General features: G+C 38.6%; 2 protein-coding genes and 1 non-coding gene across 3 annotated transcripts; 2 read left to right on the top strand and 1 right to left on the bottom strand.

Moving 5' to 3' along the window:
• Nucleotides 1-467: 467 nt before the first annotated feature.
• On the top strand, nt 468-5,747 carry LOC131297962 (heptahelical transmembrane protein 4). The gene is made up of 4 exons (XM_058323194.1): nt 468-1,172; nt 1,283-1,548; nt 3,284-3,566; nt 4,811-5,747. The coding sequence occupies exons 2-4, from the start codon at nt 1,286-1,288 to the stop codon at nt 5,462-5,464; spliced, it is 1,200 nt and encodes a 399-aa protein (XP_058179177.1). The 5' UTR covers nt 468-1,172; nt 1,283-1,285; the 3' UTR covers nt 5,465-5,747.
• A 576-nt stretch (nt 5,748-6,323) lies between these two features.
• TRNAT-AGU (transfer RNA threonine (anticodon AGU)) lies at nt 6,324-6,397 on the bottom strand. The gene has a single exon. It is a non-coding gene; the product is annotated as a tRNA-Thr (tRNA).
• A 3,174-nt stretch (nt 6,398-9,571) lies between these two features.
• Nucleotides 9,572-11,572, top strand: LOC131336314 (glycosyltransferase 6-like). The gene has a single exon (XM_058372102.1). It carries the CDS (start codon nt 10,004-10,006, stop codon nt 11,333-11,335), a length of 1,332 nt encoding a protein of 443 aa, XP_058228085.1. The 5' UTR covers nt 9,572-10,003; the 3' UTR covers nt 11,336-11,572.
• The last annotated feature ends 10,944 nt before the right edge of the window (nt 11,573-22,516 follow it).

The raw sequence follows: 22,516 nt of genomic DNA, 5'->3' as shown, positions 1-22,516 counted from the left end.
GTTTACTTTTAAGATTTTTCTTGTCATGATGACACAATAATTCACAGAAAATGAACGCAAAACTAAAAAATGGGGAAATTTTTTTTAAATTAAAACAAAAAAAAAAACCGCTTTACTTATTTAGGGAAAAATAAAAGAAAAGAAGAGACCTCCCAATCATCTGTCAAACTCTACCAACCAGCTCATCCTCCCCTGTCGGCGCGGATCGGATCTTTTCGGCGCGTTAATTTGTTTTCGTTGCGTTTTAAAAATTTTAATTACGCTGGACCAATTAGAAGGTCCTACTAAAAGTCACGATTCACAAATACCTGCACATCACTTTCAATCAACTAAATTTTCGCCCCAATAATCGTTGCCAAATCCGCAACCACGATCAAACTACCCTCACGTTGCCTTGCAAATTTATTTGGTCCGTCACGTGGTGTCCAGACGCCTAATTTATCACACATTTATGCGTGTCCTAAGTAATTATTTTGGTGATTTTGGAGCACCTGGACACTCTTATCCACTATGCATTTTTGTGGGGCGGGGCTCACTATTGAGTGTATGTACCCACAAAAATGTGTATTGAAGCAGAGAGAATGAAAGATGCTACCAAGCACCGTTGCAAAGTGGGTATAGAGCAGCTGATCTGGCCTTTTATCCTGGCAATCAATGGTTTTATTGTTGCCCGAACAATCGACAGTTCAGATTTATATGTACTCAAATTCAATCTGAGTCGTTCGTGCCTAGATGAACAACCGGATTGAGTGCTTGGGATCGCTTTGCAGGGATGCTGCAGAACTCCTAGACCTCCAAATACAGTAATTACTCCATTGCTCTGCTGGTATCTCCGCATCTTCCTGAAGGCATCTGAGCATCTCTCTCTCTCTCTCTCTCTCTCTCTCTCTCTGCACATTCCATTCGTTCTGAAAAATATGCTCTCCCAAATCTCTCTCCTGTTCCCATCCAATTAGCGGCTGAAACCCATTTTATACTCTCTCTCGTCCCATTTCTTTGGATTGTTACGATCTTTAGATTATAATTTCCTCCCCTCTTGTGATTTCCTCCTGAAAAACATTTACTTTCAACCATAACCATAAACCATAGCAACATATAATACCTATAAAACAAATCTCAAGAAACCCTTTCTGGGTCTTTCTCCCTTCTGTGCCGGTCTCATCCTATTTCAGGTACAATGAGTTATAGATACACATAGCATTTATGCATTGACCACCCATTTGATGCGTTTAATTGAAAACATATGTTGTGTAATGATATTAATCTCAATTTGTGTGAACAGAGGATGGGTGATGTTCAAGAAACTTGCGAGGCTTCAAGGGAGTTATGTGAGGGGATCAATGAGAATGAACGGGAGCCGTGTTCGAAGCAAGGGAAAGGGAAGAGATTTTGGAAGAAGGTGAAGTACCAATTGGTGGAATACCACTCATTGCCTGGGTATTTGAGGGACAATGAGTTCATAATCGGTCATTATCGATCCGAATGGCCGATGAAGCAGGTCTTGTTGAGCATGTTCACCCTTCATAACGAGACCCTCAATGTTTGGACGTAAGATTTGAATCCAAAACCCCCCCTTTTCTTTAATTTTCAGAGAGTTCTTGCCTGTTGTTTGTTGTGCTTGTGAACTTATGGTGGGCCATATGTCTAGTGTCATTCTAGAAAATCATTGCTATTCATTTACGTCATTTAAGGCCGCTGTTGCTGTTCCAAACAAACAAATACAGTACTTAAATAAGGCTGATGTTCCAAAAAAGAAAAAGAAAAAATAAAACTAAGGCTGCGGTTTTATATTGTATTCTTTTGGTAGTACAATGGATTGATTGGATTCCCTACTTCTCTAACTTATGTATGCACTCTGGTATATGTCTTGAACTTAAGAAAATGGATGCAAAACAAATACTGTACTACTTATACAACAAAATGAACAAATGGTATTGGCTCATACATTTTGCACACATACTGTTTGGGTCTTTAGGCAAAATTTATAAAGGGTTTTTGGTATTTAGTATTTACATATCACACACTTGTACTATCATCAGATATTTGTACTTATGTTATCACTAAAATTAAGAAACTCCTTATTATGGGGCCCTTTTGTTAAGGACTTGGAGGTTTATTTTTGTCTTGACGTCCCCTAGATGAATAGGGTTTCATTCAGCCTTCTGCATTTGAGCCTATGGACATAGAAGGTTCTATTTTGGCAGGCATTTGAACAAAGTTTTTGTTTTTCATTCAGCCTTATATGGGCCCTAAACCAGCCAAAGGCACGAGCAACCGATGTTTTTCAGTTATGAGAGTATGGTGGTACGCGACTACCATTTACAGTTTGAAGTGACGGGTGAAAACAAATGGCTGTAACTGTTAGTACGATTTACGGCCCTGAATGAAGGCCAATGGCAAATTATGGATTTTGTTTCAACTAAGCTAGGTCGATGGTTAACCGTAATATTGATGATGATGTGGAATCTGCAATAAGTGAGTGTACTTGATTATAAGTACTAAAACTAAAAGTAGATTGCATTGAGGAGATGTCGTTGCGTATATCACCAAACACCAATAGACCAATCAAGACAGAAATCCAAGCTACAAAGACCCATAATCATAAAGAGAAGAATTCTTCGGCAGATTTTCCTCTTCTGTTGAGGATTTTCTCCCTTATTTTACTGATGTCAGTCATACTTTATGCACCTAAAATGGTGCTAATCTGATTTTCACTTTTCAATCTACATGAATGATTGCAACACCATGGGCTCTCATAACTCCATTTAGATATTATTTTAGAACAATTTTGTATGTTGATATTCTGAAAGTGCGTTGTTTGTCCATAAAAACTGAGGCCAAGAGAGAAGAGAAACCAACCTAGATTTAGGTGAGTTACTTCATGGAGACTTGACATCCTTGGTACACGCTATACCCTTTCACTTGTTCAACCTGCAAACCTGGCAAGTTGATGAATTAGTAGTTGCACAATGATTTTAGTGTTGCCCCTTTGTTTTTCTTCTGCTTACCTCAAATTAATATGAACACTCAGAATATCAGAGTGAGGTTTGATTTCTTGTTTCTGTTGGTTTCTTTTCACTGTGAAAAATTCCCGTAAATAAGTTGCACAGATGGCATCTAATTTTGTTGAAGTTCAGAAATCGGTCGGTTCATTTGTTATTTCTTTATTTATGCTTCTTTTTTCCTGTCTACCGTTTATGTGCATTTGTTTTTTCTTTTTTTTTGATCTTGAGCAAGGAATTTTTGCGTGTTACATTGACGCACAATTTGTTTGTTGCTGCAGGCATTTGATAGGCTTCTTTCTTTTTCTTTCCTTAACAATATACACTGCAATGAAGATTCCAAAGGTCGTGGATTTGCACTCTCTACAACACTTTCCTGATGTGTTGAAACATGCTGATCTTCACAAGCTGCAATCTGAGCTTTTGTCTTGCATGCCTTCCTTGGCCAACATGAGTACAATGGATTTGCTACCATCGCCATCAACTTGGCATATCACGGAACTCCTCACCAACTGTTTGCCCGAGCGATTATTTCATGCCAACCACACTGATGTTTGTGTTCTGGTACAGTTCTTCTTCCTCAGTGCGTTGTGGCTGATAATCTCCATGAACTAACTAGTTATGAGGACATCAATATTGTTACTCTAAGAAGCATCGACCCCACGACACATCATCATAGTCCATTTTCCCATGCTGAATCATACCAAGGCACTCAGTAGATATTTTCCTTCCTTCTAGTTAGTTAATGTGGGCCATTTGTCTCATCCTGTTCTAGAAGCTGTTGCTTATCTAATTGGGTGCACAGATGATACTGAAACCTTTGGTATTGTAGTTGTCCACTTTTCACTTCGACAAAGTGAAATGCAAATCATTTTCTCTTGTTCATGTCTCCTGATGTCCAATGAACTCTAGGGTCCTAGAGTAGAATGCCAAATATCGTTTAGTTATTATCTGAGGAAAAGTGGAAAACTACTACGGACATCCTCATTCTAATACTGGTACTTGATCCTTATTCTAAGTAGCCCACCCTTTGCAATTAAACACCAGCAGAACCTTGTACCTTTGCATGTGTAGAAACTTCATCTGATCATTACCATCGGATATCTATACGAGCATTGTAGGTATGTGTTTCTCAGTATGGGAGTATAACTAATTTGTCCAGACTGATCCTGTTTAAAACAATATCATCTTTCGGTTGGTAACCGATGACAAATGGGATTTTGGTCTTTCTGAGGAGTTTATGGTCTTTTTGTCTTCTTCTCCTGTTCACTTTGAGCACAGTCCAGTGATTTCCCTTGAAGACATCATGACATAAAAGTCTAATCACAAATGTTTTTTAACAGATTTACATCAGTTAGGTGATTAGGTCTATGTTTGTCACATCAGTGAGCGCTAACAGGTCATTTACGTAGAAGTTGTAGTTTGTATGAAAAACCAATTCTTAAGAAAACATATTCCCCAAACATTTTCACTGAAAAGTGGATGTGATGTGAAAAAGATGAGCGTATTTTCACAAACAATTTCTGAAAAGTGCTTCGTGAAACTGATTCAAGGAATTGCAAACGATGAGAGCCATAATTTTTATGTGGAATCCCGATAGAGTTCTTGTGTGGACTTAAAGAACGGTTTGGTAGTTTTTCCCTCCTTCACTGGCAAGAACGGTTTGGTGGTTTCCTGAATGTTGAATGTGGCTAATTCTTGCAAAATTAAACTACCAAACCGTTCTTTACGTCCACACAAGAACGGTTTGGTGGTTTCCTGAATGTTGAATGTGGCTAATTCTTGCAAAATTATGTTGTTAAATGCAGCACAGCGTAAAGGAGGACGTCGCAAACATGATCGCACCCTTGATGGTCAGGCCAATCACGCGGTGGCCATTCTTCGCCTTCTTGGGTGGAGCCATGTTCTGCTTGCTCTCTAGCAGCACATGTCACCTACTCGCCTGCCATTCTGAGCGGATGGCATACATCATGCTGAGGGTCGACTATGCTGGAATTTCAGCTCTGATCTCAACCTCCTTCTACCCTCTCGTCTACTATTCCTTCATGTGTGAGCCCTTCTTCTGTAACCTCTACCTGGGATTCATAACCCTTTTAGGAATCGCCACCGTCTTGGTTTTGCTCATCCCTATATTCCAGACACCTGAATATCGTAACTTACGCACATCCCTATTTTTCGGGATGGGATTCTTTGGAGTCGCCCCGATCATGCACAAGCTTTTCCTTTTCTGGAACCGCCCCGAGGCATTGCACACGACTGGGTACGAGATATTGATGGGTTTGTTTTACGGAATGGGTGCACTGATTTATGCTACTAGGATCCCGGAGCGATGGATGCCTGGTAAGTTTGACATTGCAGGCCATAGCCACCAGCTTTTTCACGTGTTGGTGGTGGCCGGGGCCTACACACATTACCGGGCGGGTCTGGTTTACCTTCGGTGGCGAGATTTGGAAGGGTGTTAAAAAAAGTTCATCATTAGAGCCTCTCTTTTTTTTCAGTTATAATTTTTTTTCCCGATGTATGAATAAGGGATACTAGATATGTGTGTTTCTATAATGTAGAGGGGGAGAGATCTATAGTCTGATCATTTTCACAAGGGAAGGTCAGATTTGTTTTGACTTGTAGCTGAATTGTTGAAACTTGTTTCCCCCTATTTTACCATATGTATGTATAATGATTATTGTTGTTTATTCATTGGTGACATTCAAATTGGCTGGAATGGTAAAGGTGTTCATAATTGGCTTCTGGGGGTTTTTTTTTTTTGATCAGTAAACTGAACCCGCTCTTCGGCTCTTCGGCTCTTGAGTCTGGTTTCTGGGTTGTTAGCTACAAATCAAAGTTTGTTTTTATGCTTGTTCATTTCATCCCAGTGCTAAACATGAGCAAACTGCTGGCGCCAGAATCTATCGTTCTATTCCTAGCTTTCTTTGTTTTTCTTTTTTGAATGGAGTTGTAAACCTAGTCGGCTGTTGATTTTTCTTTACTTTGTCAGGCTAGATTTTGTGATTATGTTTTCGCCGCTTGATGATAGATAGTGTGTCTTGTTGATCCGACATTGCTTTTGATAGTGTGTCTTGAGAAGTGCACTATCAGTGTTCAATTTTTGAAAAAAAAAAAAAGGGAAATAGCATGATCGGTTTCCAATTTTAAAAAAACTAGAAAAAAGAAAAAAGCAGTAGTGCATCATGGACTTCAGAATATAAAGTCTACTGAGGAAAGACAAGCAAAACAAACCCTTAATTACTTGATTTGATCGACTTCAGAATATAATAGAGACCTGAACCACAAGAAGAAAAGAAAAACAAGGACAAGAAGGAAATGTGCTCTCGTTGAGAGTTGAACTCAAGACCTCCCGCTTACTAAACGGGTGCTCTAACCAACTGAGCTACGAGAGCTTTGTGTATATAATTGCCAGAATATTATTAAAGTATCTTTAACTAAACTCACAACTATTGGGATTGATAATTGAGCTTTGAGAAACAATTTTTTCCTTGGGTTGGGACCGGCTGCAACATCTCTTAAGTCATTCACAGTGGTATAATCAAAAGCTAATTATTTTTAAAATTAACAATATTTGTGCAAAAAATGGCTTACAATGGTATAATTAAACTTAGCAACATCCTTAGAAATAATCAAATTTTAGGCTTTGGATAACCAAAACTAGCAACATTTTCAATAATCAAAATTTGTCGACCCCACATCACATAAGTTACCTAGTTCCAAAATTTATATACACGTATGTTTCAATTGGTATTTTCTTCTTCTCTTCTTCACCAACTCTATATCTTCTCCACTTTACCCACATACTATTTTTCTTTCATTCCCTCTAAAAGTAAAGTTTATATCTCTCGATCATCTACAATTCAACTTGTCGTCGTCGGATTAAGGTATTTCACTTTTCTTTCCCATTTCTATTTTTCTCCCAAAAAAAAATTCATAATAGAAGGGAAGGAAGTCATCGATTTTTTCCCAAAATTAAGGAAGTGAATCGATATATTTTTGCCCAAAAAAAAATGTAAATGAAGAGAAGTGAATGGCGGGAAACAAAGGGCCGGGAGAGAGAGAGTGTGTGTTTTTTTTTGTGGACCTCTTATTTTGGTTATGGACTAGAAGCGACCATTATGAACCTCAACATTGTTAAGCTTAGTAACCTCTTAAATGAATAATCAAAAGCTGATGTGTCAATTTTTGGTTATCCATTTTTTTATTATATCACTGTGGATGGCCTTAGGCTATATTTCGAACATGGTGAAACAAAAATTCTTGTTTTTACAGGGAAAGTTAAACTTGTTTTTAAAAATTCTTCCTTTCTCTCTTTCTAAAAGCCAAACAAGGGGAGGAAATATTTTTAAATTTTCTCTTCCTTCCTATTCCTTTCTCCAAATTCCAAACGGAGCCTTAAGGATGAGTCTTCAACGCAAACCCTGTGCTTGGGGTGTATGGTATGCCACATACGATTTTGTGTGGTTAACTTTGTGGTATGAATTTCGTGGGTCGAGATTATTACTGCAATACTTCATAGCCTAAAAGTTCTCTTAATAATTCCCAGGTTATTGAGCTATTGTTTAATTTTATAGTTAAATTTTAAAGGTGGCGAGTTTGATGGTAACGTTAATTTTAAAATAATTAGAGTGGGGGCTTCCAGCTCCCTCCAGCTTTGGCTACTAATCAAAATCCTTTTTTCCTCATTTTTTTTTCTTTCTATATACTTATTAAAAAAGGAATCTACTTGTGCTTTACTTTTTCTTTCATCCTTTATATTTTGAATTAATCGCATATGTCGCGTCCCCTTTAAAAATTCAGGTTGGAATTCTCAAAGTACCATGATCAGCTTACTCCTCCATTGAAACAAATTAAATAGTACATAGAATATTTGCCAAAAACCTTTCCGTTGAGATTCCCTATATCTATTCCAATTTCGATGTCAACCAATTACACTCCCTACTCGTGATCCATTCAATTATATCAACCTTCCTCTGATACGTTTTAGTTCTTCCACCCTGACATAATGTGCATGTGTGAGCGAGAGTGCGAATGCGAAAGTGAAAGCCTCTTTCAAGAACGTCATAAAGTGTTAAAATTCGCGAGAGCGAGAATTGAAAGCGCGAGCCAAAAATGAGAATTAGGAGCACGAGAGAAAAATGAGAAATAGAAGTGCGAACGAAAGCTATATTGATGGATTATGCGACTATGCTTCCACGTCTCTAATCGAAGGCAAGCATGGGCGTACCCGGATCCTGGTGAGGGATATCCGATGTGTATTTCCAAAATTGGAGTGGGATATAATTTTGGCCGGAGATAAGCACATCTCCTTGGAGGATGATAATCATGATACAATTTTGACATGCCAATCCTTGGCCAAATATAATGGACCCTTTGGCTTCAAATGATGAAATAACCATTAATTACCAATTACGGAAACATATTATTGTGTCATCTGTATCGCCCCTTATACAATAATCTCCCTTCTACTATAATTTTGATCGCTTACAAACCAGCCTTCATGGATTAGTCTCGTATTGGTATATATCCAAACAACTTACTCCCTCCGTCCCTTTTTTTGTGTCCAGTATACCATTTTGGGCTGTCCCTTAATAAGTGTCCATTTTGTAAAGTTAGGAGGGTAAAAGTTGGTGTATTGTCTATTTTGTCTCTAAAAGTAGATTTTATTTTGAAAAGTTAGTGAGTAAAAGTATAATGATGATGGGTAAGTAGGGAAAGTGGAGGAAAAAGTTGATATGAAAGGTGTAATGATTGTGTTTTTTTAATAAGTTGGAGTTACGAAGCAAGACACTTAAAAAGGGATCGAAGGAGTAATTTTTCACATTAAATAATAAAAAAAAATAACATACTAAAAGATGAATAGTTCGAATCATAAAAAAATATCTCGACGACCTTATTTTAAAAATTACAGGAGAATTGAGTGAAGTCTTTATATATATATATTTGTTAACAGAAACCAAAGCTCATGCATGACAAAATCTAACTTTACACTTAATCTTACTCTTCATTTTTTTAAAACTAAAATATAACGATACGAGTAGATTATCATTAATTAAACAACATCAACTTCAAATTAAAATTCTGACTCTGTCCTTGGTAGACGCAAAATTCTGACTTCGCCTTGGTAGACACAAGAGACTCTAATAATACATTTGATTCCTAGCTAGCCGAAAGTTCTTAATATTGAAGGTGGAGAATCTGAATAGCTGGTACTATTTAATTTTATATTAAAACCTTAAAAGGTGGCGAATCTGAATAGGCTGGCAGAAACCAAAAAAGAAGAAGAAAACTACTCCGATATAAATGGGTTTTTCTACAAAAAAAAAAAAAGAATTGAGGTGGCAACCATTACCACTTGTTTTCCTTTTCTCCATCTTTGGCTACTCATCTCTCTCTCTCTCTCTCTCTCTCTCTCTCATTTTCCCTCTAATAAACAAAAGAAGAGAATCTTCTTCTTCTTACTTCTTACTTCTACGTGTTCTTCTTCTTCTTCATTTACATTTTGGATTTAACTGTTTTTTTATTATTACATATATTTTGGATTTATCGCTTATGTCAACTTCCAACAAATTAAATAAACCTCCTGAAAGTAACGTGATTAGTCTACTACTCTAGTCCTACGTCGATTGGATCAAATTAAATTAAATAAATATACTTAACATTATTTCTTTAAACTATAGTATCACGTTTAATTAGATCAAGGTCAACCAGTTACACCCAGCTGCCTCTCTAATATGGAACCTGAAACAGATCTTGTTTCTTCCACACACAGTACTGCAAAGCAAATCCATTCGCTCCATCGGAGTCGGACCGCTCTTTCTCGGCAGAGCTACGTCGTCGTCGTTAATTATAATTGCCGCGCTGAACCAAATTAATACTAGGATGATAGTTTTTCTGTGAACCATCGATCAGCGTCACGTTTGGATGAGGTCAACCAGTTACGCCGAACCTGCCTGATATTCAAACGAGATCTTGTTTCTCTGATTGCCAGTCTAGCAATGGCCAAAAAGCCAGCTCAAAACAAATCCACTCGCTCCATCAGAGTCGGACCACTCTTCCTCGCCGGGGTCACGGCAACTCTACTCCTCTTGACTCACTGGTACTTCTCCCAACCTTGGCCCGGCTTTTCAAAAACCCCGAAAAACGGTGTATTGGCTTCCGACGGCGTCACGGCGGCCTACTGCTCGGCCGCACCCGCCGCGGATGACCTCCGCCGTGAGCCGCGGAACACGACGTTTTACGACGACCCGAGGCTGAGTTACTCGATCGAGGAGCCGATGAAAAACTGGGACGAGAAGCGGGGGGAGTGGCTCAAGAACCACCCAGGCTACGCCGGCTCCGGCGAACGGATACTCCTCGTCACGGGGTCACAGCCCTCCCCTTGCCCGAACCCGAGCGGGGACTACCTGTTATTGAGATTGTTCAAGAACAAGGTCGACTACTGCCGGCTCAACGGCTACGATATCTTCTACGGCAACACGTTGCTGCACCCGAAAATGCGGTCCTACTGGGCCAAGTTACCCTTGATCCGGGCCGCGATGTTGGCCCACCCGGAAGCCGAGTGGATCTGGTGGGTCGACTCGGACGCCGTCTTCACCGATATGGACTTCAAGGTCCCGTTGAGAAGGTACAAGGATCACAACCTCGTCGTCCACGGCTGGTCCCACCTGGTCTACGAGAAGAAGAGTTGGCAGGGGCTCAACGCCGGCGTTTTCTTGATCCGAAACTGCCAATGGTCCATGGATTTCATGCAATTGTGGGCCTCCATGGGCCCGCACAGCCCGGAGTATCACAAGTTCGCCCAACTCCAGATATCGGTGTTTTCCGACAGGTTTCCGACGATCGACGACCAGTCGGCGCTGATTTACCTGTTGTTGAAGGAGAGAGAGAAAGGGACGAACAAGGCTTACATTGAAGAGGAGTACTACTTGCAGGGCTACTGGAAGGACGTGGTGGGAACGATCGACGACGCGAAGGAGAGCTACGAGAGGATGGAGAAAGGGGTGGCCCGGTTGAGGAGGCGGCACGCAGAGAAGACGAGCGTGGACTACGCCGCGCTGAGGGAGCAGTACCTCAAGGCCGCCGGGTACGGTGAGGGAAGCGGGAGGCGGCCGTTTGTCACGCACTTCACCGGGTGCAAGCAGTGCAACGGGCACCGGAACCCGACGTACAACGGGGACACTTGCTCGGTGTTGATGGAGAGGGCATTGAATTTTGCCGATAACCAGGTGCTTCGCAGGTACGGTTTCGTGCGGCCGGATCTGCTGAATTCTTCCCACTCGTTAGTCGTGCCGTTTGATTTTCCGGCGGAGGACATTGGAGTATACTAGTAACTAGCAGCATTTTCTTTTGTCAATTGCTTGGAAACTTGGTTAAAATTGAAATCTGTCATTCTTGCTAGGTCATTACTACTGTACGTTCCATAAGCTTGCTAGCTTTTAGGTTCCCGCCATCTGAAAAAAGCTAATTTTTCGATGTGTTTATGAGGTGGGATTGGGAGTCGAATTTCTTGTCGAATGGTTAATGTTATTGATGTTTTTAATAAAAACCAAAGAATTATTACTCCACTCAATTGTCACTTTTTTTTTCTTTTATCTACCGTTACAAAATGTTTTGTTTATTAAACCATTGGTCGTTACAATATTTTAGGAAATATTCATTATTTGCAATAGGTAAGAAATAGATCCAAGTGCAATACGATGGAGATAAAGACTCTGTTCGTTTTGAGATTTTGAATTTGGAATTCTCTCCCTGCATGCGCACAGTCCTTAATAAATTTTCTCAAGATTTTGAATTTGGGATTCCCGCTCTACATGTGAACAGTCCCTAATAAATTTTCTTTTAATTATTACTCTTATTGCTCTATCTATCTATCTCTATCCATTCATTACCCAAAATTTCAAAAGGGGCAATAGCTAAGAAATAGATCCAGTTGCAATAATGGAGATAAAGACTATGTTCGTTTTGAGATTTTGAATTTGGGATTCTCGCTCTGCATGCGCACAGTCCCTAATAACTTTTCTCTTAATTATTACTCTCATTTCTCTATCATCTATCTCTATCCATTCATTACCCAAAATTTCAAAACGGACATGGTGATGCACACTAATATTTCTGGTGGACCACTCGATTTGTGACTCGTTGAAATATTCTTGGTGGTTGTTAACATCGAATGAGGAAATTAGCTTGCGAGCGCGTTAATTGAATGTTGGTGCTAGTACGCTCGGGTTGAACTTTCACAAGGGGAAAAATATTCCTTAAGAGACTGTTTATTAGCGTGCCTCCTATTCTCACAGGCTAGCTCTTTTAATTCTAATCTTGTTATGTTCAAACTATTCTTGGTTTACTTGGTCTGTGCCAATATTCTATGTGTTCTAACATTCTAGATTTCTAGGTAATAAGTGTCTTAATTAAAATAATATATTTGAGATATAATAGTTCAATTAGTCTAGTTTTAGGGCCTACACATTTGGGTCGTAATTGGGTTGTAAATCTGTGACAGTCCAATTCAATAGTAGTAATTAGATGGGTATAATATTATTTTTCCCTTCATAAAAATGATCATTTACATAATAAGGGAGAATAGTTTTTGAATCTTATCTCTCTATAAATCATAACCATTGATTTGCTCCATAAATTCTACGGCTCTCCCTCCCCCCCTCAAATAATATTAATTACACAATTGCCACTAAATAGATCTCACGTTGCGCCGTGCCTTCAGGCACGATGAAACCCTAATTTACATACATGAAAGAGCAATATTCTACCTTATGGTGGGGATTCACACACTTCGTATTACGCACTTCCATGAATTTAGCAGCGTCACCTAGTTCATGTGAGAGTGTAAAAATCGGCAACTTTTAGAGTTGTTCTTAGTTTATTTAAATATACTCCGTAACTAAGAACATAAAGGGACATGGCAAGAAAAGGGGTGCATAGATCCATGATACTCGCTCGTGCAGATCCATGCAACCACCTTCCTCACAAAAGGTCAACTCCACTCCTGTTGTAGAGAAAATCCTGTCTACAGAGTACTCAATCGTTACTGTCCAAAAGTGTTTTGGATGGTCGGAATGACGGAATGTTAATGTAACTTTTCCGGAAAAGAGTCAAACTGTTCCTCGGAAAAATTTCATCAAAATCCGGACCGTTTAGAACACTTTTGAACGACTGTGTTGGTCGGTCAGTAAATAAGACAGTCTCCCTGTAGTAATTAAAGATCTTCAAACACAGGAGACCATAAACGTATAGTTCACGTGACAATTCTCTTATTTTTTACGAAAATGCTAGAAAAAACTTTTAAAAAAATGCTAGTGCATCTCCGCTCCTTCATGTATCATTGTATTTAACCTGATGAAGGAATTGAAAAAAAAAAATATATCTTCAATTAATTATAATAAGAGAATATTCTGCTAGGAAGCTAAAATAAGAGAAAGTAGAGTGTGAACGGAAAAAAAGTGAAAAGAAAATTTAACTTCTTCTATGTGTTGGGTTACAATAAAAAGTGTATAAGCATCATCGTGAAAAATGTTTACAGATTACTCTTTATCCTTGACATACATTTTGAATCAGAACAGGGAAGAAAAAATTAAGGGTATAATGAGAAGTACATATCATAAGAGGTGCCAACTCTCACACAAAAATAAAGCTTCCTCCGTCCCAATTTACTTGTCATTTTTGAGAGTTTATGCCACTTTTCAATTAATTATATCTTGTAATTTATAATATTTTAGGTAATTTCGAAAATATTGAATTATAAAACAAATCGAGATCTATCAAACAAGATCCATATTGGATATAAAATTCATTACCACCTTAAAGATATAGCTAATTTTTTTATCGAGTTAGAATAGAACTAAGACAAGTAAATTGGGAAGGATGAAGTGTATGATTACTACTTCATATGACTATCGAATTTTGATATCAGACCAAGTTAATTTTTTGCATAGAAGATGAAAAAGAACTCCAGCTTGCGAATTAGTAAACTATTTGAATGGTCTAATGGTATTTAATTAGTGGTTCGGTCTCATTTTACACGAATGAAGAATCGTAATGTGAGAGAATCATTCCTTGCTTGTAAGAGCATCTCTAATTCAACACCCTCCAAATCTCTATTTGAGAGGATCAAATTAATCTATTTTATTTGAAAAGTAGATTTAAAGGATTGTACTTGATGAAGCGGTTTTTTGTCACCTCCGGAGGTGGGGTTCCTTAACCGTCCATCGGACCCTCCAATTGATGAAGTGGCTTCCGGCGAGCTTGATCTGCGACCTGCAATACAGAATAGAAAAGCTATGGGCACCGGCGTGGCTGTCGCCATCACCCCTCCGATACCTAAGTCAGTCGATCTGCTTTTAGAAGAGAGTATGGACTGAGTATGAGTTCTGTAGTATTTGCATTGCGTACCTTTGTGATATAGAGGTGTGATCTTTATATAGGCATCTTTGAAAGGAATCCCTTGGGACTGAGACTCTTAAGTCTCATCCGTTCATGGCGGGAATAGATAGGTGTTGGAGTGTCCTCCTCATCTTAGGATTCCCCTGACCCTTATCAGGCTTGAAGAGTCCCTTCACCCTTGGACTCTGCAATTGTTATCAAGGTTAAGAGTTCTTATGGTGCTGGGACCTCTTGGGCTTATCCGTACTTGACGGAAATACGATGTAGTGTTCTCCTTACCTTGAACTTCTTTGGTCCTTATTAGTTTTAGGAGTTCTCCATGGTAGATGAATCTTTGTGGTTATCCTCTAAGACTCGTGGCCTAATCTCTTCTGATGAGATAAGGTTCTGGTTGTTCTATGAGTCCCATAGACTGTATGAACTTCTGCTGTGGAGTATTTTATAAGTCTCTGACTGCAGGTTTTCCATCTTTGCCGAGCTCACCTGATGAGCTGAGCTCGGTATTCTTATATGAGCTAAGCTCAGTATTCTTATATGAGCTGTGCTCATGAGCTGGTCTCCGTCCTTGAGCTAGTTTAATAGAGGTTAGTTCTTATAGGCTAGATTCTGTGTTCTTGAGACTCTAGCTTGAGCCCTTAGGGCTGTGCTCGTGAGCTCTTTGGTTTGGGCTGACCTTGAGATGACCTTTGCCCTTGGGCTGGTCCATTGAGCTCAGCTCTTTAAGCTAAGCTCCACATCACTAGGTCCCCTACATGTCCCTTTGTGTTGAGCTAGGCATCTTGGTCTGGGCTGACCTTGGGAGGTTATTTGTAACGCCCCGAATTTTGGGCACGTTAAAAAGACATTTTCATTAAAAACCTCAAAATAGAGTCTGGCTCTTATTACAACAAAACTCCCACAATAGTTTAATATTTACACAAATGGAGGGGGGTTCTAGGGTTCCTAACTACAGCTCCTCCTGCTCCTCCATTCTTGCCAGCTCCTCAGCTTCAAAAGCCTCCACGGTGATCTGCTTACCCTGATTATCTACAAAATCTGACACATTATACCAGCGTCACCACCGATATAATATGTCAGGGTCACCAAAGAGGCAACACCGTGAGCTACAAAACTCAGCAGAGTAATCCCATAACTTACAAATAACAGGTTATACAAACATCAATTTCCACATGATACGTATGTACACAGTTAACAATGACACATCCACATTCGTTAATCATTTATCGTTGGTGTCCAAGATTTCCGGGTTTCTCCTACGCGACTTATCGTAGACTGTGTCAACACTTTTACATTACAAATCAACCTTTCAAAATCATTTGCATTGGCTCCGTATCACGGATAACCAAGTTACACACCCAGCCTTTTAAAAATCATTTGCATTGGCTCCGTACCGCGGATAACCAAGCTACACACCCAACCTTTCAAAATCATTTGCATTGGCTCCGTACCGCGGATAACCAAGCTACACACCCAACCTTTTAAAAAATCATTTGCATTGGCTCCGTACCGCGGATAACCAAGCTACACACCCAACCTCGGTTCCGCCGCGCCGGTCTCCCGAGTATCCTCACAATGGTTCCGCCGCGCCGGGTTCCCATTGGCACACAATTGCATTGGCTCCGTACCGCGGATAACCAAGCTACACACCCAACCTCGGTTCCGCCACGCCGGTCTCTCGAGTATCCTCACAATGGTTCCGCCGCGCCGGGTTCCCATTGGCACACAATTGTATTGGCTCCGTACCGCGGATAACCAAGCTACGCACCCAACCTCGGTTCCGCCGCGCCGGGTTCCCGAGTATTCTCACAATGGTTCCGCCGCGCCGGGTTCCCATTGGCACACAATTGCATTGGCTCCGTACCGCGAATAACCAAGCTACACACCCAACCTCGGTTCCGCCGCGCCGGGTTCCCGAGTATCCTCACAATGGTTCCGCCGCGCCGGGTTCCCATTGGCACACACACAACCTCACAATGGTTCCGTTTTTTCCGGATCCCATTGGAACACACACAAAACACACACCACACAATGGGCTACTACGTCCGGCCACATTGCGGTTTCCAAAACATTTTAAAAATCTTTCGTTTAACTCACCCAACCTCGGTTCCGCTGCGCCGGGTTCCTATTGGCACACACACATCCTCACAATGGTTCCGTTTTTCCCGGATCCCATTGGAACACACCTCAAACAATGGGCAAGTCCGGCCACATTGTGGATTCCAAAACTTTTCACCCTTTTCAAATGTTTCTTTTACATACACACACACAACTCGCATAATGCCACCCAAAATCGGTCATTTTGTGCTTTCAAAATATTTTCTTCCTCGAAAAATATTTCCTTTCATTAACCACACCCTAGGTGTCATGTTTCTACTTTCGGTTCTCGTGTCTCGTTATCATGCATAGACTCCGCGGTAGGATAAAAATAAGCATGAAACATTCTAACCAGATAATCCAATTCTATATTACTTATCACGCTCAATCACTACTTATAGCATAACGCCACATGTACAGACGCCCTTGGAGTGTATCACTTATGCTTTATTCAAAGCACAACGCCACATGTACGAACGTCTTTGGAGTGAAATCACTTATGCTTAATCACACCACAAACAATTCATATATGCATACTCATAACCATCCTAAAGATCAAAATACGAATACTTAAAGTAAATAGGTAAAGATACACTTCATATAATTAGCGGTGCAAAATAACAACGTTATACTTGAGTAAGTAAATAGGAAGTAAGTAAGGATTTCCTTACATATACTTAGAGATAGTGGACAAGGGGTTCTACCTTACTTCTTGGCGGTAGGGCGGCTACGGAAGGTTAGTCGGCGGTCGGACGGAGTAACTTCCTACGGTAGGCCTTCGGGAGCTTCGAAAGAGAAAGGTTTCTCTCGAAACTTCTTCTTGACTAACACTACTCTACTTTATAGATCGAAGGGTGGTCGGGTGGCGGTTTAGTGGCGGCCTAGGTTGAGTTTTTTGAAGAACTCAAGAAGAACTCAAGAACAAAGGAAGAACAAAAGAAAGAACAAGAATTTCTAGAGAGAAGTTGGAGCAATGAGAAGGTGTGAGTTCAATGCTTGGAATGGGGTCCTATTTATAGGAAAAATCTTGGCTCTCTCTCCTCTCTTCATGGCCGGCCCCCCCTCTCTCTCATTCTTCAACTTTTGACACTTGTCAAGCACTCATGGAAGGTCAAAAGGCTAACCCTAGGCTTGCATGGCTAAATGGTGTACCTTGGATGGATTATGGAAGATTTGTTGGAAGATTTGGAGACAATGGTACAAGATTTTGTCTAAAACAAATATAAAAGTACAATGGAGGTTAATGGATGGCTAGTTTCTTAGCTAGGAAGGAAGATTCACCAAGAATTTGAAAAGATGAGAAAGATCAAGGAAGTACAACAAAAATCTCTCCCTGTCTCTCTCCTATCTCTCTCTCTCTCTCTCTCGGCCCATCTCTCTCTCTCAAGTACACACACACACATACATACATACATATATATATATATATATATATATAACAAGAAAGAATAAGAAAGTACAAAGTACAAAGATTCACAAAATCAAATACCCAATAAAGAAATTCAATTAGGCACATGTTTGACTAAACAAAATAGACAAGTGTACAAATGTACTCTAGGAAGATCAACTCTCCAATAAATTAATCCAATTGGGTACAAAGCCCCAATATAAAATAGTAAAAGAGTACTTAGGAGAATATTAGGTTTTAAAGACTACCAAGTACTAGCATAATAAAATATTTGTACCTCATCCATAATAAAATATTTGTACCTTATCCCATGGGGTTTTTGAAAAAGACTAGTTTATTAAACCCATGTACTTAGTTGAAAGAATAAGGCTATTACCCAATGGATAATATATACCCTAACTTTTATTATCCAATGGACAATAGTAACTAGGAAACTTTTTATAATAAAATAATCAAAATTGTCATTTTAGAAAATTATAAAATTCCATTTATGAGTACTTGATATTCTAGCAAAGAATATAAAATTTAGGGTTTCTATTATCCAATGGATAATAGTTCTCCTAACATTTATTGTCCAAAGGACAAAGAATAAATCCAAAATAATAAAAGAAAATAAATAAGAAATTTCTAGGGTTGAAAAGGTTGACTAGTCAAATCAACTTTATTGGAAGATTCCCTAGTCACATCGGTACTTTATTTGGTCAAAAGACTCTATTATCCAAGGGTCACTAACTTCCCTAACGGTTATTACCCAATGGATAATAATTCTCCTTGCTGTTAATAACCAATGGATAAAAGGAGTACAAGTACCTTTTATTAAAATAAAATTTTGAAAAGACTACATGTACTTTTTTTAAAAAAGTTTATTGTCCAATGGACAAAAATTATCCTAACCATTATGGACCAATGGGTAAAGGCAAAAGGTTCAAAAGTTTCAAAAGGTCCAAAAGGTTCATCTAGTAACTAGGTAAGTTGGTTGCTCGGTTCCTCCAAATAGTCGGTTGGAAACTAACTAAATTGGTCACGTAGGGTTTCTAGTCGAGAGTTAACCAATAAACAAAATCTAATTACGACGGAAAATAAGAAATCATATAGCCACTCAAGAGAAAAATAAGTAATTCAAATAAAATTCAAATATTTAACGAAATTTTTACTGACCAAAATTGAGAGGCGTTACATTATTTTATACTTATCAGTACTATTTATCTCAACTCCAACCCAATACTCTATTTCTCAACTCCAACACATATTTGGAGGAGAGCCTCTATTTTTTCCTTCATCCTCTATATTTAGAGGATCAAAGTTCATCCTTCCAAATGGAGGAGAGTTTTCAAGAATGGGTTGAAAAATGTTTTTCCTCCAAAATAAAGAAATAGAGTATGGGTTGGAGATGCTCTAAAGCCGCCATATTGGACTGTCAAATTAAAACCTTGTTGTGATGCAATTAAAGACCTTAACACCCCTTGGGACACATAAGTGAGGTTTCCACTAATTTAAAAGGTGTAGATTCAACAACATAAAGAGAAGTTCGAATTCGGAGATTAATAAAATTCTTTTACTTATAAAAAAAAAAAAAAACATGTAGAGAAGTTGTTTCCACTTTTGACTGAGCTTAATGGACCAAATAGAAAATTACAGGACTAAACCGGGTCAAATAAAAATTGGAGGGAACAAAAAATCTTAGAACCGTGCTACTGGTACAGACAATCTGTGCACAGATTGTGCACAGATTTTGTGGTGGGGCCCACCACGGGTCCCACACAAATGATTCGAGCCGTTCATTAAATGTAAAATATTTTTTCAAGAGTCCTCATAAAAAATCAGCTTAATCTAATACCTATAAGTACTCAATCCAATTATCTAAATTTTCATTCAGATTTTCGGGTAATAAAAAGTTAGATGATTATATCAAGCACCTATAGATATTGGATTGAGCTGATTTTTTATAAAAACCCTTGAAAAAATGTTTTACATTTAATGAACGGCTCGGATCATTTGTATGAGACCCATGGTGGGCCCCACCATAAAATCTGTGCACAATCTGTGCACAGATTTTATGTACCAGTAGACTTTCTGAAAATCTTATGAATTAGTAAAAAGTTTAGTAGAAGGCAATAAATTGTGGACGAACAATATAGTGGAAACACGGCCTAATCTAACCCGATTATATATACCCTCATCTTAGAAAAAAATTTCAATGTCGAGCGGGTATTTCCCACGCGGTGTCCGTTCGGCACTCCCGAACTGTCCGATGCTTTTTTAGACGGCTCAGATTAAAACCTTCTCTCTCTTCTCACCTCTCCTCTTTTTCTCTCCTTTTTCTCTCTCCAAATTTGAACAGTCCAAAATCGCATCGGACGGCTCGGATATGCCGAGCGGACACCACATGGTACCCTCCCGGCACTGAAAAATTTCTCCTCATCTTAAACCTCTATTAGACCTATTTTTTTCTCTCCATTCAATCATGACTCATCGCCTTTTCCCAAATTAAAAATGCTCTGCAGTCAAACTTAATTACAGAAATTCGAATTGTTCTATTTCCATGATTATGACCTTCTAATATTTCTGAGCACGGAAAATGCTTTAAGCAGGGAACTGACTCTTGATCATGACTTCTAATATAAATAATATGAATAGTTCCATTTTGTTCCCAGAAAAGTGCAATTAAATGCCAAAAATATCTCTTATGACTCATTCTGTATAGTTTAAAATAATTTCAAATCTATTTTTAAAATCAAACAAGGTGATTAAACTCCCGGTAGTAATTTTTTGTGATATATGAATTGATATGTAATTTATTAAAATTGAATGTTGAATATTCATAACCATTACCATTGTAGATTATCCACCCTTTCTATCAACTATACAATACAAGCTAGCATATACATATTCCATTTATTAAAACTAAACAAAACCAAGTAGGAGTAACATTTAACCCCCTTCTTCTAAAATAATTCATCCTTCAATGTATCCACCTTTTTATCGCTCTCTTATTATATCCCATTTATTCCTTTAAAAAATTTAACCGCTAACATAACAAATGAGCAATGTATTGAATCTCGTACTATATCGGCACGTACGCACTGGTATTGACGAAATCTAGTACCCTCCACTTCTAATTTCATTGCGGCTTAAATACCGATCCGTACCAATCAAATACCAGATGGTACGATGGTACCAAACAGTATCAGTCAATACCAGACGAGATCGGACTACTTACAATTTTTGTTTTAATAAATGTATATATTATACCAAATCATTTGCTGTGAAACAATAATACTAATAGCGATAAAATCAGGACGATTCGCGGTACCGATACTAGACGGGATCGAACTACTTAATTATTATTTTTAATAAATGTATATATTATACCAAATCTTTGTCTGTAAAACAATAACACTAATAGCGATAAATTTAGGATGATTCATGGTACCGATACATATCTTACCTGTAATATAGTGTCAATGATTGATTTGCTGACTCAGAAGCCTGACAGAAAGTTAGCTTTCTATGCAAAGATCCTGATCTTCTTCCTCGGATCGATCTGCCATCTTGCAAAGTAAACCTGTCACTAATCACTAAAGAAAAACTTCTAAATAAACCCCTTGTACTTTGATCAATTTTGACTTAAACCCCTCTATTTTATTTGTAGATATGTCTATACCCCATGAACTTCCAATTAATGTGAGAACGTTAGTATTTGCGTCAATGTTGTCGAAAAAGTGGCATATGGTCACAAGTTATTAACTTTTCCTTCTCAAATATGTTGGAAAATTTGTGAACGAAGGCAACCAAACAAATCCACTTTGGTTCATCGGGTTCATCGAATCTGGACAAGGCAGCTCTAAAGTCCAGTGGTTATGGATGGTTAATACCCCATGATGTGAGATTTATGCCAAGGAATTCATTCTAGTAGTTTTAATTGTATTGATTTCCGACAACAATTCAATGGTCTCTCCTTGATTGTAAGAAGATGTCAAGACCCAAATCTGATGAGTAGAAATTCGTGACGTGGCCAGTGATTTAAAAATCACCCCAGGCCTGGATATCATACAATAAAAAGAATATTATCATTATTTTTTTTCATTCAAAACTCCCAGGACCATAAATTAAAAATTAATGAAATATTATATTCAAAGTTGTCTAGCATACTCACCGATTACAACTTTAAAATTACATAATTGTGGCTCGCACACACAAACGCCACTAACACATTATTTCCTTATTTAGCCATAACAACTAATATCTTTCACACGCAACAGATAAGCCTTCTTTAACACTGATTTCCTGAAAATATTTTATGAAACACAAAATCAATTAAGGAAGTTATGATATATTAAGGCCACATAATAAATATGAGATTAAACAACATAATCAGTAAAAATAATAATCCATCAGTTTGCCAAACCGTAAGAGAGAGAACATTAATATGCAAGTTGCAATCACCACAAGTGAGACAAAAAGAGATATATTCATCATCAACATAATCATCATATATTATCATCTTAATCATCGTCTTGACCATCATCTTAGGCTACCATCCAGTAGTCCGGGGAGCGACCCCAGCAAAATAATGGAATTGATATCAATCCAATGGATACCCGGCTGTATC

Source organism: Rhododendron vialii, chromosome 8a (assembly GCF_030253575.1).
Source record: "Rhododendron vialii isolate Sample 1 chromosome 8a, ASM3025357v1".
Taxonomy (NCBI): domain Eukaryota; kingdom Viridiplantae; phylum Streptophyta; class Magnoliopsida; order Ericales; family Ericaceae; genus Rhododendron; species Rhododendron vialii.
Note: the sequence above shows the minus strand (reverse complement) of the source record. Positions and strands in the feature narration are given on the sequence as shown.